The 17,901-nt window shown below is 37.1% G+C and overlaps 3 protein-coding genes and 2 long non-coding RNA genes across 6 annotated transcripts; 3 read left to right on the plus strand and 2 right to left on the minus strand.

Moving 5' to 3' along the window:
* Window positions 1-538: 538 nt before the first annotated feature.
* LOC110230274 lies at window positions 539-875 on the minus strand. Its single transcript, XR_002333389.1, has 3 exons — window positions 841-875; window positions 701-757; window positions 539-594 (listed from the first exon to the last, which is right to left on the minus strand). It is a non-coding gene; the product is annotated as an uncharacterized LOC110230274 (long non-coding RNA).
* A 155-nt stretch (window positions 876-1,030) lies between these two features.
* Window positions 1,031-1,740, minus strand: LOC110230304 (FK506-binding nuclear protein-like). Its single transcript, XM_021032829.1, has 3 exons — window positions 1,630-1,740; window positions 1,449-1,544; window positions 1,031-1,366 (listed from the first exon to the last, which is right to left on the minus strand). Exons 1-3 carry the CDS (start codon window positions 1,738-1,740, stop codon window positions 1,031-1,033), a joined length of 543 nt encoding a protein of 180 aa, XP_020888488.1.
* Window positions 1,741-7,735: 5,995 nt separating this feature from the next.
* On the plus strand, window positions 7,736-8,657 carry LOC110225339. Its single transcript, XR_002329714.1, has 2 exons — window positions 7,736-8,134; window positions 8,393-8,657. It is a non-coding gene; the product is annotated as an uncharacterized LOC110225339 (long non-coding RNA).
* A 1,481-nt stretch (window positions 8,658-10,138) lies between these two features.
* On the plus strand, window positions 10,139-11,492 carry LOC9299838 (B-cell receptor-associated protein 31). Its single transcript, XM_002863716.2, has 2 exons — window positions 10,139-10,525; window positions 10,957-11,492. Exons 1-2 carry the CDS (start codon window positions 10,243-10,245, stop codon window positions 11,328-11,330), a joined length of 657 nt encoding a protein of 218 aa, XP_002863762.1. The 5' UTR covers window positions 10,139-10,242; the 3' UTR covers window positions 11,331-11,492.
* Window positions 11,493-16,405: 4,913 nt separating this feature from the next.
* LOC110228496 lies at window positions 16,406-17,001 on the plus strand. Of its 2 annotated transcripts, XM_021026146.1 has the most exons (3): window positions 16,406-16,555; window positions 16,624-16,676; window positions 16,911-17,001. In XM_021026146.1, exons 1-3 carry the CDS (start codon window positions 16,406-16,408, stop codon window positions 16,999-17,001), a joined length of 294 nt encoding a protein of 97 aa, XP_020881805.1. The 2 variants fall into 2 exon arrangements, with proteins under 2 accessions (XP_020881805.1, XP_020881801.1); XM_021026142.1 differs by having other exon boundaries at window positions 16,624-17,001.
* The last annotated feature ends 900 nt before the right edge of the window (window positions 17,002-17,901 follow it).

The raw sequence follows: 17,901 nt of genomic DNA on the forward strand, positions 1-17,901 counted from the left end.
GCATCGTTCACCTTCTCTAATGGGTTGTATGGTTCATTTCCGGCCTTGACCAAAAACGCAGAGTTTGATGATGATTCTTTCGACTCAATTAATATCTCGACATCCTTGGAATCATCAGGAATTTGACCATCACTTCCTGCCACACCTGCATCCTTCTTCGGTTCCTCCTGCACCAAAAAAATGTCAAATTATTTTACATTCATATTTAAAACCTTAAAGATATATGTATATAATTTATTAACAACAGCCTCTATAACTTACTTGATTTTCCATGGTAGAGGCGGTTATATCCTCTTTATCCTCAAAAATAACTCTTCTTTTAATAGATTTATTCTCTTTTATGGGGACAACATCCTCAGGTTTTTGAGACTCACTTACTCCCACATCAAAATTATTTTTTGTTTCCTCCTGAAAAATATATTTAATTACTAAATCAAACAAATAGAAAGCTTATATTGAAATAATTGAATGATATGTAAATAACATATATAGACTTACAAGATTTTGAGGAGCAGATGCGGTTGTTTTAGCCTCATTAACGATAGTGTTGTTATCTCCTCCCAAAATGATATCTGCTTTCACCATTGGTTCAACCTTATCGAAATAACGTACACCACCATCAGTTATATGTACGCAATAACGCTTATGTACGTACATCATATGTATAGAACTTATAAGTTAATTTAATAAACACAGTTACCTCGATGACATTGGTACCAGCAGTTACATCAACAGAGGTTCCCAACTCTTTTAGTACCTGATGAATACATAATATTTACTTTGTTACTATGTTACATTAATGAGGAACAAAATTATTGTACTAACATATAAGTAACTTACAGTGTATACGATTACAGAAGACGGTGAAGGCGTAGAACTAAGGTTGCCATCAACGGCAATAGCCCCTCCAGCATTCCTCTGACCAGCAATTGTAGGTTCATCAGCCGGAGAAGCCTACAATTGGTTCATTACTCATTAGTTAAGGGGTAGGTCATTATTATCTGTCACTCAAAGTTTAACATTGACTTGATCATACCTCCAATTCGTCAGCTCCACGTTTTGGGGAACTAGGAGCATTAAACAATTCTTGATCATCTCCAACGTTGCTTTCCTCCTGATGCAACATGTCCTGATCATCTCCAGTTTTGGTTTCATCCTCAGGCAAGACGTCCTCATCATCTCCAGTTTTGTGTTCCTCATCAGGCAACACGTCCTTATCATCTCCAGTGTTGGTTTCCTCGTCAGGCAACACGTCCTTATCATCTTCAGAAATGTCTTCCATTTCAGTGTCAGACTTATCTTGTTGTTTGGTAGCTGAATCTAGCGGTCCTTTGTCATATTCACCACTATCACATATGACTTCGTCCTGAAATAAAGAAAATAAACATATTTATAGTTTATGTACGTACAATACTACACTCTGTGACTATTTCTAGTACACGACATACCTCGTCAGAAGGTCCACCATAATAAAGTCCAGCACTTTCATTGTCAGACATATCTGCTTCTTTTCTAGCAGATTCAGGGGCAGTTTTCTCTTCATCCTGTAACATAAAAAACATTATCATCGCAAACATAATGTATGTACGTACATTATCTTCGCAAACATAATGTACGTACACGACATACCTTCTCAGAAGGTGGAGGTACATCATCAACATTGTATTCTGAAGTATTCATTTTCTTCAGTCGAGGAGATCTTCTTGTTCCAATCTGAACATTTCGAGATTTCTTTACCATTGGCTTGTCCACCTTTTTAATAGGGCTTTTTGATACCCTGGAAGGTTCAGGTTGTACTTGTGTTTTGCCCTTTGGATTTAGAGCAGCACGAATCTCTTCACGGATGAACTCTTTTAATTCCATATGTAGTTTGTTCCTTTGTGCTTCTTGCCTCCTCATACACCGCCTTAGTTCAACAACATACTTATCAAACCTCTCATCTTCTAAACTTTCCCCAGCGTTGTCATTCTCTTCAGCTTAAACATTAATTTTCTGTTTTTTATTAGCAACCGGAGCTCTTTGCCGTAGTTGCCTCTTCCGGACTGCACCAACTGAGTTTATTTATGTTTTTATATTAGAGGAGTATTTTCATAAATGAGAAAATCGTTTGTACTTATGCTTACCTTTCTCTTCTGGCCGCAGCTGCTTTGGACACTCATCATGACCTCCAACCCATGTGTTTTCGGACCACTTGTGCCCATCTATCAGCTTGCACAAAATGTAATCAACTCTAGGATCCTCAACTTCCTTATTCCATACTAAGGATTCAGGACAATCAGTATCCTCTGGATCCACAATATAGGTGACATCCACCTATAAGATTTTGTTTTTAACGTCTTAGTGAATGTACGCATTATTTTATCATCCGATGTACGTATATTAGAAAGCGTACACACCTGATCTGCAGCTTCGCACTCCAAGATACTGGAAGTCCGGATTGGATGCATTTTGGCCAGATTTTTGACTGACCTCTGAGTGAATAAGTTTACATCTGCAGAAGAAGGAACTAGCTTACGAAGAGATGGGATAGTTTGGAAGGCAAAAAGCTGCATCGCTAGTGGGAAGCCATAGACCATATAAGACTGCTGCTTGCAACCAATTATCACATCTTCTATCTTTTTAGCGGATTTGAATATGGATATCCTGTCCAGTGTACGGTTGAAAGCAAGCCTTCCCCATGGGTATTTGCAGAAGAAATCAAGGTCTTTCGTCATCTCAACTGTCTTTGAAACAGGTCGGACTCGCTGCTTCTGACAGATTAGAACACCATCAACAATGATTATCAGCGCTAATGCTAGTCTCATCCATCCTGGCATTTTTTCTCTGTCTTCAAACTCACGACCAAATCATCAATAGTTGGAGACTTATTACCAAATAGAGCCTTCCACACAGAAGTACATCCCTTTTTCACCGTTACCACTTTCTCCAAAGCTTTTTTTTTCCGGATACTTCCCACACTCCAAACCGGTTATCCGATAAAATTCTCTTAATCCAAACCTCAGTGGATGACCACCAAAAACCATCCACATCTCATAACGTTTTTTGGTCACTAACTGACGGTAAATCATGCCAAGAACTAGCTTGCCAGAAAATGATACCATGTTAGGAGGGATATTAAAGAGCTCTCCAAAAGGAGAAGATAGGAGAAAACCCATTTCTTCAGTTCCTTTAAGGGCTGTTGCAATATCAGCAAGGCATTCCGGTTTGGAATACGCATTGATCTTCGTTTCAGTAGGGTACTTATCCAGAGCAAAAAGCCTCGGCGGTAACTCTTCACATCCTTCACCAGTATTACCTTCTTCAATCGGATCCATGCTTCCTGCAAGTTATGTGTAATAGAAATATGTCAGTTTATAATATCCATAACTAATTTAACATACGAACACTATAACGAATAAACCCTAGTAGGCCATTAATCATATACGCATTTTTTCAAAATCACTTAAAGTAGAAAAATTTAAAACTCCAATTTCGCGTACGTACACAGATTTGAACATAAATCTTCTCAATTTTCTATTTTGGCGCAAAAATCGATTTAGTTTGAAAACCCAGAAATATGGGGATTAAATCCTCGATTCGAAATCAGTATCCCCATATTTCCGATTCCTAAATCCCCATCCCCAATTAAATTTGATTTCGGTGTTTACAGATACTTACCCTGACTTGTGCTCTCGGGCTCCGGCGAGGGACTCGGAATCTCGATTCCCTTCTCCGGTGAACTATTCGCTTCACCCTTCTCCGAACTTTTCGCTACCTTCGCGCGGCGCCGAGTCTTCTTGTTCAATAGAATCTTTTTCTTCGCAGTCATCTGTACTCCGATATCTTACTCGTCGGAGATTTCTTTGCTTTTGGTCGTAAGATAATGAGAGATTTAAAGATGAATGGAAACGGAATTCGCCGGAATTTTCCCCTTTTTGGTCGTTTCCAAGTAAAAGAATCAAAATGAGATATTAGATTTTCAGAATGGAAACGGTTTGTACTCTGATTTTTCCTCCTCTTTCTCTTCGCTTTCTTCGCCGTTCTTCTTTTTTTTTTTTTAATTTAAATTCAAAAATATTTACAAACCAAATAAAACAAAATCAGAGAAACCGAACCAGCACAGTAACGTCTCTAGTTGAGGGACATTTTCGTCAGAAATCTGGCTAAATGTCAAACCGTGAAACCCTTTCCCCACTTTGTCAATTGGTGAGACAAATAATAAAAACTGTCCTTTTCTGAAAATTTCTTTATAGATTATTCGAATTTTACCAACATGCAGAAATATGTTGCTAATCCAGAACTCTTCTTACGATGAAACGTAAATAGAGAAGAACAGCCCACATATCAATCTTAGAGGATTGGGAATCTAATATTCAAGTGGAAGAGAATGAGGATAACATATGTTCGATATGTTAACGATATCAAATATTATATGGATGCTTTCTCTCTCTTAATCGACCTTATTCTTATTGGCAGCACCACATAACGATATCAATGTCTTACCATGTAAAAAAGGTTCAACGAAATGAAATTGTTGGAGGTGAATTGAAAAAATCAATCTCTGTTTGGTGATATCAAATATTCTTACATGTAAATATCACCAAACTGACATTTGATTTTTTTTTTTTCTTTCGAAACATCAAACTGACATTGATAATAAAAGATTTTGTAATGGCTTGATATGTAGATATTATCTAACTAATGTTTTTTTTTCTTTCAAAAAAATAACAATTTAAATTAACTAATTAATGGTTTTTTTTTCTTTCTATTATTTTTTAACTTGCACAAGATGATTGAGTTTCCAGTATACAAAATTCAATAGAAAAAATGTTTTGTGTTAAGAATAAACAGGAATAATACATCGATGGAATAATGCATCCTTTTTATTGAAAACAGAAATATGCCTCCTAAATTATTCGAAATTTATTGACATGCAGAAATATGTCTACTAATACAGAAAGCATTGCTACGATGAAAGAAATATAGAAAAGATCACGTAATCACCCACAAACCAATCTTTTTTTTTTTTCCACAAACCAATCTTAGAGCATTTAGAATCAAAATGCAAATAGGAGGGAACGAGGAACATATATTCGTTATCTAATATTATATGGGGAATAAAATATTGAATCACTAAATAATCATAATGTATATATTGTAATCATAGAAAATGAAAATCGATTTTATCTACTTTCCCATGAATGACGGGTGATACGTAACATGAAAATACTTTAAGTTGAAATAAATATATTTCTTGTCGGAAGACAAAATGGGAGTATTAGATATCCACTTAGTTTTTGCATATATTAAAAATAAATAGTCGTTGGAAATTTACATTTTTGATGGATAAGGATTAAGGACCATATCCAAAGTAATATTTGTATAATATGACCGGGCCAAATTGTTAGTCACGTTTAACCACAATCCTATATAACAATCCAAATTGTTAGTTACGTCCACTTAGAGTTTTATTGCCGTTTCCTTAAGATTATATAAAAAGCCATGAAAATTCGGTCAATGCGAGTGTGATGTTGGAGGGAAAACGGTCTATTTTCCCACGAGAAGTATCCCATCATAACAGATAGAGTCCAAACTTTAATCCCGGTCTATATGCCCTTAAAAACAATGTTTTATGTCTATTTCTCCCCGAAACGTAAGTTCAGTAGCTAAATCTCCCCGAATTAATACTTCGAGATCTATTAACCCACGTATCTGGGTTTCGTCGGTTTAGTGTACACCAATTCAGCCTTAACCATTTTAAAACCAACTTTAACCAAAACTAAACCGAAATTATCAAAAATTAACTCAAACCCGGCCGACCCATTAACGACCCGATCGAACTTTTTCTTCTTCTTCGCTTCAAAATATTTAGGGTTTCGATACCATCAATTTGACATCGCTAGGATTCTCTTCGTTTAAAAACAATAACAAAAGACTAACTTTTGGTTGATGAAATCAATGGGTCTTTGATATTGATAAGCTTTGATTAGTCTCTCTTCTTCGCCATGAAGATTCTGAGATTGATGAGATTAACCAAATCGATTTGGGATGCAAATTTGAGATTAACCAAATCGATCTCTTCTTCAAACTCTGTTTTTTATGGATTCAATGTGGTGAAGGTGAATACACTTAACATGGATGGGAAGAAGAAGAGTAAAGTGATAAGAGTTAGCTTTGTTGAGGAAGAAGATGATAAGAAGTATCATCATTGGCTTGATCGCAAGGAGAAGTGGGAAATCGCGGTTATGGTAAAGGTAAAGATCGTGGTGGTGGTGAAAGAGCTAATTCTTCGACGAGGACTGGTTTTGCGGCGAAGGCGGCGGGAATGACGAAGCTTCCATGGAGCATAATTTCTCTGTTTTTGAATGTCAATTGAACAGTAATGTGTCAATATAATAGACTGCTTTTGAAGTGCCTAAGCTTTAGTGGACTTAGTTTTATACATGGCTTGCTTGGAATCTCCATGTTTATGAAGAGATTAAGACATATACATACAATGGATTGGATTTTCAGAGATTATTGATTAACAGAGTTATGTGTATATGTCTAAGCTTTGATTAGTGTTTGTGTTTGACATTTATACAATTTCCTATTTAATATGTGATTCTCTCTTCACCTCTTTTGTTTCTTATAATCGAGACGATCGTGTTCTAGGATTTTGGCTGGTAAAAATCTTAATCATAAGTGGTTTAATAACAAGAAGAAAAGTGAATTCCAATTTTGACAATAAAAAAACCACCCAGATTTTGAAATCGGGTGAAAAAGAGAAATTTTTGACAATAACAAAACCCAGATTTTGAAATCGGGTGAAGAAAAGAAGAAGGAGAGGAAAGAAGAAGAAGGGTATTGGGTTTGTGTTTTAATCGGGTCAAAATTAGGTTTTCTTTGGTTATAAACGGTTAAGTAAACAATAACCGACGAAACCCAGACATGTGTCTTAATAGATCTAGAAGTATTAATTCGGAGAGATTTAGCTATTGAACTTACGTTTCGAGGAGAAATAGACATAAAACATTGTTGTCAAGGACTTATAGATCGGGGTTAAAATTTGGGCTCTATCTATTATGATGCGATACTTTTCGTGGGGAAATACACCGTTTTTCCGATGTTGGATACTAGTTGGTTAGTTCTCTTGGAATGTCCAACACTACAAGTGAAATTGTATGAGTTTTATCTTTAACATAGTATATAATGGACATAGATTGTTCACACACTCTTAGCTGATTTGGAGTAAGAAATTCATATTTCTTAAAAGGTATCAGAGTTCAAAGGTTAATTTAAAAGACAATTAAAATTTTATTGTGGTTTTTAATTTATTTTGTAATTTCTGAAATGATAAGTTGATTATACGATATAATGTTTTATATTGAAAATGAAGGACATCTAACAGTACTATATCAGAAATGAGCACTTTTATTTTTATTTGTTGAGTAGTTTCTTAAACATGCACCAACGGTCTATAAGTCCCAAATTCTCTTTCAGTTCGTGGATTCTATATTCTTCCGATGGCAGGTGCGATACTTCTAGAATTCTAATATTCTTACAAATGTAATTAGAGTCGAAGCCAGACAAATGTAAAGTCAAATGGGCTTACACGTGATAACGATCTGTTTTGCAACAAAAACGTTATGATTTGTTAGTGAAGCATGGCGATAAATAAAACCCCAATATAAAATGTTTTTAGATCCTCCAATGGGAGATATAAGTATGAGATCTAAGTATAAAAAGATCTAAAAAATAAATTTAAAAAAAAAAAAAAAAAAAACAATAGACTCATATCCAAAATTGGATTTTTAGACATTAGTTTGGATCTCATACGTGTCGCTATATTACTGGTGGATATATTTGTAGAAGAGGGAAATTTTTTTGACTCCGTGTTTTTTTTTTAATCTCTCTCTCTCTCCCTCTATCTCTCTCTCTCATGCACGGCAATTGAGCTCTGTCAGACGAAATCCGAAGCAAACGGAGGAGAAGATTGAGCTCGGACTCCTCGATGCGGCGTGAACATCATCTCCACTGACGCTGGTCACGATTGGCGAGTTGGGTTCAGCAATTTGGAGGTACTAGGTTAAGCAAATCCGCGACTTTCAATGAAGCAATCAGAGTATTTTCTTCAATAAATCGGCGTTTTTCCTTCACCAATCTCTTTCTGAGGGTACGAATCTCTTACCCATAATACAAATTGTTTTTTTACTTGAGGCTATAGAAATTAGGACTGCGATTTTCGAAAATTTAGGGTTCTTTGTTCTAAGTTAAATTGGGGTTAACTGAAGACGAGTAGGGCATGATTGTGCTTAGGGTTAGACTGTTTGTTCCCATGTTTCTGGTCCATAGTATCGATTCATCCATTAGCCATGATTTGGTTCTCACCGCATCAATTTAATCAAGTTTCTTTTGGTTTTCTTTGCTGAAGTTTGATTGGAGGCCCATCGAAGTTTGCTCTGCTCATATAATGGAACATGAATCTTGTAACACAAACAACTTATACACATTTTTTCAAAATTTGAAATTTTTAGATCCTCACTTTTTGGATCTCACCATTGGACTGTCTCAAAATAAAAAACACTCAAACATTCTAAATTTTTTATTTTCCATTGTTAAAATTATAAATCTTGTTTGGATCCAACCATTGGAGGTGCTCTTATAACACTTGCAGAAGACAAAATGAGTTTACGTAACCGATGTGGACAAACGTCAAAAAGCAAAGAGAAAATATTATGGGTCCGAATGGTAATAGCGTTTTTGTTGTGTGGGAACATCGTTATTATAGTGCGGTACGGTTCAACTGCGGTATATGCAGAAAAAACGTATTTGCGGGACAAGTGTGGTTAGTACAAAATAAGCGGTACAAAATAACGTTTGATTGGTAAAAAACTACACACTAAAATGTTTGAATGGTAAAAGAGCAACAAGCGGTACGTATTACAGATTATAGATAAATATGTTAGAATTAAATATATTAATAATTATAAATTATTATTATTTTCTGAAAATGAAGAAACATTTTCATAGATTTATGAATCTTAAATATTCTAATTGATCTAAAATAAAGTTTTTTGATATAATTATTGCTAAATCTTTTAAAAGTTTCAACCATAGAAAAGCACAATAATAATAATAAAAACTGTTGTGGCTAATATAATAAATAATAGTATGCTAATGCCTAATATTATGGAGACAAAATTATGAAAAGATATTTCACAATTACACTCATGCCCATGGTTGAAATTATGATTATAGAACAAATTACAAAGACATTACCTCAAAATTTGTGGAGATGAAAGATAAAGTCAAAAAGGAGAAAAAAAAAAAAGAAAAGGAGAGAGAGAGGTGTTACGTTAGAGTGAAAGAATTTTTAGATATGTATTACAACACATATATTCTTGTTTTTAATATTTGCAAATTAAAAATAAAAATATATGGATAATTCATGCGGATTTGGATGGACCGCACCACAGCCTTCTCCACGCTGTTATATATATGAGTTTGTAAGCCTTCGTTATTTTCTGTCATATTTGTTTTCAAGTGTTAATTTATATAACGATTACATATATATTTTAATGATATTTTTAGGTAACGGATATTTATCCGGTTCCAGATATCGGATCACAAAAATATTGATACCTGGATCCGGATCCGTTTTAAACGGATCTATGATTCTATTATCCGGATCCGGATATCCTTTTTTTTGGAGCGGATCAGAGCGGATCCCGGATAATAGTCCTAGCCCTAGTTTAAATTTGCGATTTTATCTATTGTTATATTCTCTTTGTCCCATTTTATTAGATGTTTGGACTAAAGCAGAAAAATTAAGAAATAATAAATATTTTCTTATTTATAAAAATCCAACTAATAAAAGAAAATATTGTATAATTAAAACAATTAAAAATTATTAAATTAATATAAATCATTTATTGAAAGTAAAAAAAATCTTATATAATAGAAAGGAGTAATAAAAAAGCAGAACACGGATCAAACACTAGTTTACAATATTATAAAATAAAATTTGAATCACAAACTTCATGGTTGCCGACATGAGTTCTATATACGTGTATTTTAGTTAACAGCAAACGATTGGAAATGATTTAAAAAAAGTAAGATGACGTGTCATTTATTGCCCCAACAAAATATCTTAAAACCCACTTAAAAAGTAACGCTTTTTCATTTATTTCCATTGACCGACACAACAACACGTTACGTTCTCTCTCCTTTTTCTTCTTCTCCGATCATCAATCTAGGGTTTACTCTCACCGGCGACGAACAATGATCCACCTCCTTTACACAGTGATCTTCGCCGAAATGGCACTAATCCTTCTTCTCCTCTTCAAAACTCCTCTCCGAAAGCTAATCATCCTCACCTTCGATCGGATCAAACGTGGCCGTGGTCCCGTCGTCGTGAAAACCATCGGAATTACCGTGTTCATCGTTCTGTTGTCGAGTATCTACAGTTTAGTCAAAATCCAACGCCGATCTGAAGATGGTGCTGTTCTTAATCCTACTGATCAAGTTCTTGCTTCGAAGTATCTTCTCGAAGCTTCTCTTATGGGTATAATCACTAAATTTTCGATCTCTTAATTCAGTAAGAAATTGATTTTAGGAATAATTAGGGAAAAATTGTGATCCTTAGATCTGATATGAATTTGATTTGCTTTGGGGTTACTCTTCATTTGGTTTTGATTGAGGTTTGTGATGATTCTGTTAAATCTGTGATTAAGGATATAATTAGGGCAAATCTTGATCCTTAGAATTCAGATATCAGATTTGATCATAATACCATTCTAATATGAATCTGATTTGCTTAGTGTCACTCTCTTAGATTAGTAAGAATTGTTTGTTGGATTTGTTATTGAATTAAGGAGTGTAATTAGGGAAAATTGTGATACTTAGGTCTGACCATATTACGAATCTAATACGAATCTGATTTGCTTAGGGTTAACTCTTTGAGGATTGAGGTTATTGAATTTTTCTATATTTCAGGATTTGTGTTGTTTCTCTCGCTTATGATTGATCGACTACACCATTACATTAGAGAGCTTCGGTTGTTGAGGAAGACAATGGAGACTGCGAAGAAGCAGAACAGAGGTTTTGAGGATGGAAAAAACACAAGTGGGGAGGAAGTGAAAGCAATTGGGGAAGAAATCGCGGCGTTAAAGGCGAAGATAAAGACATTGGAATCGGAGAGTGAAAGCAAAGGCAAAGAACTAAAAGGTGCACAAGGTGAAACAGAGGCTCTGAGAAAGCAAGCTGATGGGTTTCTTATGGAGTATGATAGGCTTCTTGAGGATAATCAGAATTTGAGGAACCAGTTGGAGTCTGTTGGCCACAGTCCTGAGGGAAAGAAGGGTATGTAAAATTGAGCAAAGAAAAAGAAAACTAAGGATTCTGTTTTGTAAAGAACAAAGTAACTTTAGGAAATGTGGCTTTGCTGATTTTTGCTTTATGTATTATGCTATAACGTCTCGTCTTTGAATGTATTTTATTCTATATATTGCATGCAACTAGTAGGTTCAATACGTTATCATCCACCTGAGTTTCCGTTAATTATCGAGTGAGAACAAGTAACGAATCGAAAGAAGAAGAGGAAGAAGGTATTGCAATGGGGGTTGATTATTACAAAGTCTGATAGGTGGATCCATATGCAAAAGACCGTGATTTGCAGAAAGACTTCGATATTCTACCGTATATATGAATCCCTTATCAGGTTATTACAAAGTCTGATAGGTGGATCCATATGCAAAAGACCGCGATTTGCAGAAAGACTTCGATATTCTACCGTATATATGAATCCCTTATCAGGTTATCAAGGATTTCAAAATGTCAAAATTCATGGGTTGATATAAGCTAAGCAAATTTCTCCATCAATTCTTTGATTGTCTAACATTGTGTAAAAGACAAAAAGGATCTGAATACCATGTCTCATACTACTAGCTTTCTTTGAGTTGTCCCGTTGTATATGTTTTTCTATCTTTTGGGGTTAATGTAGACATAACATAACAGAAAAGAGCAAAATAGAAGACATAACATAACCTTGACTATCACTTTGTCTCATATTTTATCACTCTAGCTTGTCCAGTTCTGACATCCTCTCGATGATCGCCTGCAACAAAGAGGTAATAGAAATCTCGAAGCAACACAATTTATCCATCAGTATTTTTCCATAAAAAGGACACAAGCTTGATATGGTATGCCAAACAAGAATCATCATCATTTGAGTATTTTCATAAAGCACTTAAATATATCAGGGAGAATTTGCTAAACATAGGTAAAGAAGAAACAATTACACAAACATTTATGGTAAGAACGAAACAATTCTTCCTCTATTAATCCTGAATTGCTGGTTACAATCAAGAACACAACACCAAGCCTTAGATACTTGTTCATGAATTCTCTTACTCTCCCACTAACCAATTGGTCCAAAACCGCCTAATCTATTTTCCCTCTTTCTTATTAAAACTATTCTAGTGCCAATCACATTCTGTCTGATAATCAAATGACTGAGACACATTTTGGTAAGAAAGCAAGAAGTTTTAGTACCTTGTGGAAGTTAAACATTAAATCAAGCTCACAGACATAAATCAGAGATATCAGTACCTTACCACCATAAACGATATTAAAAGGGGGAAAAAAATATGAGCATTTTAAAGACTTGTGATAAAAAAAATATAATTTAATGTTTTTTTATTTCCTCAACAGAATTCATACTAAAATTGATTCAAGATCGGTCATATTCGTTTGGCAGTCGCCTGCGACCAACGACTGCGACCAGCGACCAATCGCAGCGACTGGTTGCACCGACCAGAGACCCGAATTTTCAGTCGCTAAAATTTTCAGCGATTTCCAGCGACTGGTCGCTGGTAGCCAGCGACTGCGAAACGAACAATATAGCGACTACAAAATAAAATAAAATTAATACTTAAATAAAATTAATTTAATTTAAAATAAAATAAAATAAAATAAAACAAAATACAATAAAATTAATAAAATAAAATTAAGATTAATTACATTGGTTTAAATTTGCTTAAATTGAACTAAACTAGATTAAATTAAATAATAAAATAAAATTAATTTAAAATTTTATAATTTAAATTAAATTAAATGAATTGTTTAATTAAATATTAAAAAATATTATTAAGTTTCTAAAAAATGTATAGTATATAACGTAAGTTTTATTTAAAATTAAAATTTTCATAAAATAATAATTTCGAAATTAAAAATATTCAAAGAAATAAAAAAATATGTAAAATATAGCGACTGATCGCAGCGACTATCAAACGAACAACACAACGACCAGTCGCAACGGCTATCAAACGAACAACAGAAGTAGTCGCTCATCGCAGTCGTTGATCGTTAGTCGCCAGTAAACGAAAAGGCCATTGTCGTCAATGACTATCAATAACAATATTAAAAATATAAATAGGTTATGAGTTAATTTTTGTTGTTTATACCTTTGGGGGTTCTGTGGATGTCGGATTCACACACTCAAGTATTTATTTATTTAGTGAGAAGGATTATTCTTGAGGACAAAAGTTGTGGTAAAAAAAAAACTATGAATCGAAAATGACTATAGTGTATTCGTTAGAAAAATTGCGTCCCTTTTACATGGCACTTGGCCCTCTTACTTATACTTGTAAATGACATTCAATTCCTAATTAAATACAATTATTCTCTTAAATAAGTCTGTTTCAGTCTTTGAATTTATTGTCCTAACGTTTGAATTTGAATTGACTCCGATCTTCATGGGCCTCGCCTTTTAGCCCAGATAATCCCAAACCGACCTATCCTTGACTTCGACTTCGTTCCCCCACCTCGCAGTGTGGTCACTTCGCGCGTATCCTTCCTTTTTGTCCCGAGGAACTCATGGGCCCTATTTTTTGCCTACATGGCAATCTTTGGTTGGTCCCGAACTATCTGTGCGGGATCCGACACCAACAATTAGCCCCCCAAGTCCTTCGAAGTGTTACTTCAATTCGGAGGACTTTAATGCTTCAATGACCAAAGATTGCGTTTTGGGAATCCTCTAATTTCCCGCCAAGATTCCATCAATCCTTTAATTTGGGCTCTATCCATATTTATCTGCGTGACATCTGTCATCATTATGACCGTATCTTAACTAATTACTATTAAAGTGGAAAAAACCTTCCCACTTCTCCCACGACTCCCGAGGCGGTTCCGTCATCACCACTTAGCTTGCGTGAGGTAACTTCTTTTCATTTTTCACTTTTACTCTTCTCCTTTTTAGATTAAAATCTCTCTCTGCTTCTCTCGTCAAATTTCTTTTCTCCGAACCTCGAATTCTTCCACCTTTCCCGATGAATTCCGATTCCGATAGACCCGAGTCCCCGACTTACGACGAAAGAGGTTCTAGCAGAGACGAATGCACCCGTCCTAATGACATCGTTGGTCCTCACTACAGATCCACCTGTACTCTTCAATCTCTCGAACGATTGAAAGAGCTTTGCCGGATTCCGCCTGGAATCATGGCGGAGTCGCAGATAGCCGGTCCTACGGAGTCCCCGGAAAACCATCGCGTTGGCTACTTCTGCGTGTACGAGATCTATTTCAAGGGCTGCGGATTAACCTTTCCTCTCCCTGAAGCCCTAGTCCGATACTTAGCAGCTCTTGAGATTGCTTTACCTCAATTAACCCCCAATCTTCTTCGAACCATCCTTGGGATTATAACCGTTTCGGCGGAGGCCGGGTACATTATCGGAGTCCCCGAACTGAATGAGCTTCTAAGCGTGAGAAGTTCGTCGATGCTTCAAGACTCGAACAGGTGCGGTCCTACCAGCCTTCGACAAGTGGCGCTCCGCAATCCGCGAACGCTTCTTATTTCATGCTTATCATTCATATCGGGTTAGTTCCGCCTTACTTTTCCGGTCTCGTTTTTACTTTTCGTATTGACTTACCATTTTGGGTTTGTGCTTAATACTAGGCAAACAGTGAGCTCAACGACATGGTTGAACATTATGAAGGGCTGTTGCTCAATCAGGAACAGGAGATCGATACATGGAAGGACAAGTTTTCTGCTCTCGAGGCTGACCTCCGTTCTCTTTCTGACTCTAAGTAGGAATTGGAAGACCAAGTCGACCAATATTCATCCAAACTCTCGAAGACGAAAGATGAGCTGCAAGACCAGTACAGCCGGAATGAGCGACTTGAAGTTGAACTTTCTAGTGTTCAAGGTAGACTTTCCGAGTCTGAATCGACTGCTTATTCTTTGAATAACCAACTCGTCAAACTTGACGCGAGGTACAAAGTGGTCGTCAAGCTGCGAGATTCAGAGTTGGCAAAGTCGGCATCAAAGTCCAGAAAGGAGGTCAAGGGACGCGGGATGGAGCTGATTCAAGGGGCCATCCGCTTCATTCAAACCGAAAAGGCGCGATCTGAGCTTGAATCGGATATCAAGGAACACGAGAGCAATCTACTCTTGTTAGATCAAATCCATGAAGAGGATTTCTCCTTTGCAGCTCTTCCCGTTTCATCCTTCAACCCTCACCAGTTCGAGGAATTCTTCACCGAATCACCTCCCTTGGGTGAATCGGGTCTAGACTGGGCCGGTAAATCCCACTCTTGACACTCACTATTTACATGCTTTGTGTTTTTGACTGACTAGAACTATCACTCCCAGGTTCAAGTGAGCCGGAAGGTGCTGCCCCATTCGAGGTTCCTGCTGTACCGGTGGTCACCTCGGAAGATGACTGTGCCTTCGGGAATGAGCAGGGAACTTCTTCTGAACAAGTCTCGGCCAAGGAACCGAATGAAGCTTTGTTAAATCAAAGTCGAGCCCGAGGTGGCTGCTGACCCGTAGTGGCTGCATCCACTCTAAACTGGGGCTTGTCCCGTTCATTTGAAAACTTAAAATTTATCTTTGGACATGTTTTTGCCTAAGGAGGCTTCTTTTTCATTTTTAAAACAAGATATTTGCCTAAGGAGGCTTTTAAACCTTTTCAAGTTATAATCCCTAGAGGATTTGGTTAAAACAGTGTGCGGGTTTGCAAAGTCCGCTTTTAACACCTTTTGGCCTTGTGGCTATGTTTCGAGATTTTTAGGCTGATTAGACATTTCTCTTAGAGTGCGAGAACTGAGCTCGGCTTAACGCGAGTTTCCCACTTCGGGTTTAGTCAACTCGGTAAATTTGTTGGGCTTGGGCCTCAAAAAACTTTTTGTACTTAATGGGCTTTTCGCCTTAAATGCGACGGTTGCTCTTTCCCTTTCCCCTCCTTGGAAAATAGAAAAAGCTACACGTCTTTAAGGCAATAACTGCCTTTTCTCAATTTCCAAAAACGGTTTAAACCACTCGGGCATGCTACCATTATTGGATTTACGGTTCCAAGACAAACCCTAAACCATTATAAACAAGGGCTTATCTACCTCTGACCTTTCTTCAAATACGACTTCAGAATCTTACTTGAGAAATATTACGAGAATGGAAAACAAAGATGTGACCCCCGTCGACCCTGGCAGCCCACTATTCTTGTCCGGCGATGGTTTCGAGCCGGCCAGTGTTCTCTTTCCTCACGCCGTATTTCACTTTCCTTCGAAGGAGAAGAAAGAGGCTTGTGACTTTATGGATAAGGTTAGTATTCGACCTCTTTGGTCAGAATTTTTTGCCCCCCCCCTTTAGTTTAACTGTCTCCATGCCAGGTCGTCGACAAACATCGCCGTTTGTGCGATGAGAGACAGCGGCTAGGTCTTAAAAGGCAAACATTCGAGGCTCGCATTGCTCGAGTGGAGAGGAAAGTGAGGGCTTTGGAGAGTGATCCCTTTCAATGGGAGTGGAGGAACTTTGATTCTATTGCAGAGATCCCGAAGATGCTCCAAATGTATCTCCGTGCTAAAGGCCAAGTTCCGGGGCCCGTGAATGCCCCGGTCGAAATCGATCCATCCGACAGCGAAGAGGAGGAGGGCAGCATCCATCGAAAACGCGTTCGGAACGAGCCCGAAGTGGGTAGCAAGAACGAGGCATCCACTTTGGATGCTAAATCGGCGATGGAGGAGCCTGTTCCTGAGCCCCTTCCATAAATGTCCCGAACTCCGTTTTCCTTACTTTACCTTGTTTTTTTATTTTTAAACTCGTAATGGGCTTCGGCCCATTTTGTTTATGGAAAATTTTACTGCTTTCTTTTTTCTCAAAATATTCTCGGAGATACGTCTTAAATGTAGGATGCTTTCCTTTTTCTCAAAATATTCTCGGAGATACGTCTTAAATGCAGGATTGGTTAAAGGGCATAAATCCTTTCGCGAATCACTCCGTTCCAGGATGGAAAACACGGCCTACTAGGAATACGATGTCCTTATAAATTGTAACTTCACCTTTTCTTTATTTCCCATCATCCTCTTTTCTGTTTGCAGATATGGAATTCAACCTTAGATGTTCGGAGTCCATGTCTGATTTCTCCAGGGTCAGAATGATGGATGGAGATGCTCCAAATGTGCCAAGTAGGCGGCCTTCTCCACCTCGCGACTTCTTCAGATCCCAAATCCGAGCTCTGTGTGCTTTGATCAAGGACCTCCCAGACAGAGATCAAGAAACAAAGATGGCATTCACAAAGGCGTTTGCGATTCGACCAGAAGCTGACACTGGAGAGGAGGAAACTCCAGAAAAAGATACATCGAATGCAGCGCAGGGTTACCGCGATATCGAGAGACCTTTACATCCTTAACTCCCACCCCGGAGATTGGACCGAGCTTGGAATCTCCGAATATGCTCGCATTCCGGACTGTATGATGCCAATTCTCGACCTTGCTGGTCAAGGAGTTCAAGTGTTCTGCTCACCGAATAGAATTTCCTAACTCAAAGTGCATGTGCGACGACACTCCGGCTTTTTTGCTTACTGCCGAATAAATGTTGTTTCATTTCCTACTTCTGTATGTTCGCCTAGTCAGACCTTATTTACATTGTCCGTTCGCATAGTGACTCTT

This window comes from Arabidopsis lyrata, assembly GCF_000004255.2.
Source record: "Arabidopsis lyrata subsp. lyrata unplaced genomic scaffold ARALYscaffold_8, whole genome shotgun sequence".
In the NCBI taxonomy this organism is placed as follows: domain Eukaryota; kingdom Viridiplantae; phylum Streptophyta; class Magnoliopsida; order Brassicales; family Brassicaceae; genus Arabidopsis; species Arabidopsis lyrata.

Coding starts and splice junctions, on each gene's coding strand:
- LOC9299838 (XM_002863716.2), top strand. CDS start 10,243: ATGATCCACCTCCTTTACACAGTGATCTTCGCCGAAATGGCACTAATC. Junction 10,526..10,956: donor TCTCGAAGCTTCTCTTATGG/GTATAATCACTA, acceptor TCTATATTTCAG/GATTTGTGTTGTTTCTCTCG.
- LOC110230304 (XM_021032829.1), bottom strand. CDS start 1,740: ATGGTAAAGAAATCTCGAAATGTTCAGATTGGAACAAGAAGATCTCCT. Junction 1,545..1,629: donor TACCTCCACCTTCTGAGAAG/GTATGTCGTGTA, acceptor TTTATGTTACAG/GATGAAGAGAAAACTGCCCC. Junction 1,367..1,448: donor ATGGTGGACCTTCTGACGAG/GTATGTCGTGTA, acceptor TCTTTATTTCAG/GACGAAGTCATATGTGATAG.
- LOC110228496 (XM_021026142.1), top strand. CDS start 16,406: ATGGAAAACAAAGATGTGACCCCCGTCGACCCTGGCAGCCCACTATTC. Junction 16,556..16,623: donor CTTGTGACTTTATGGATAAG/GTTAGTATTCGA, acceptor TCTCCATGCCAG/GTCGTCGACAAACATCGCCG.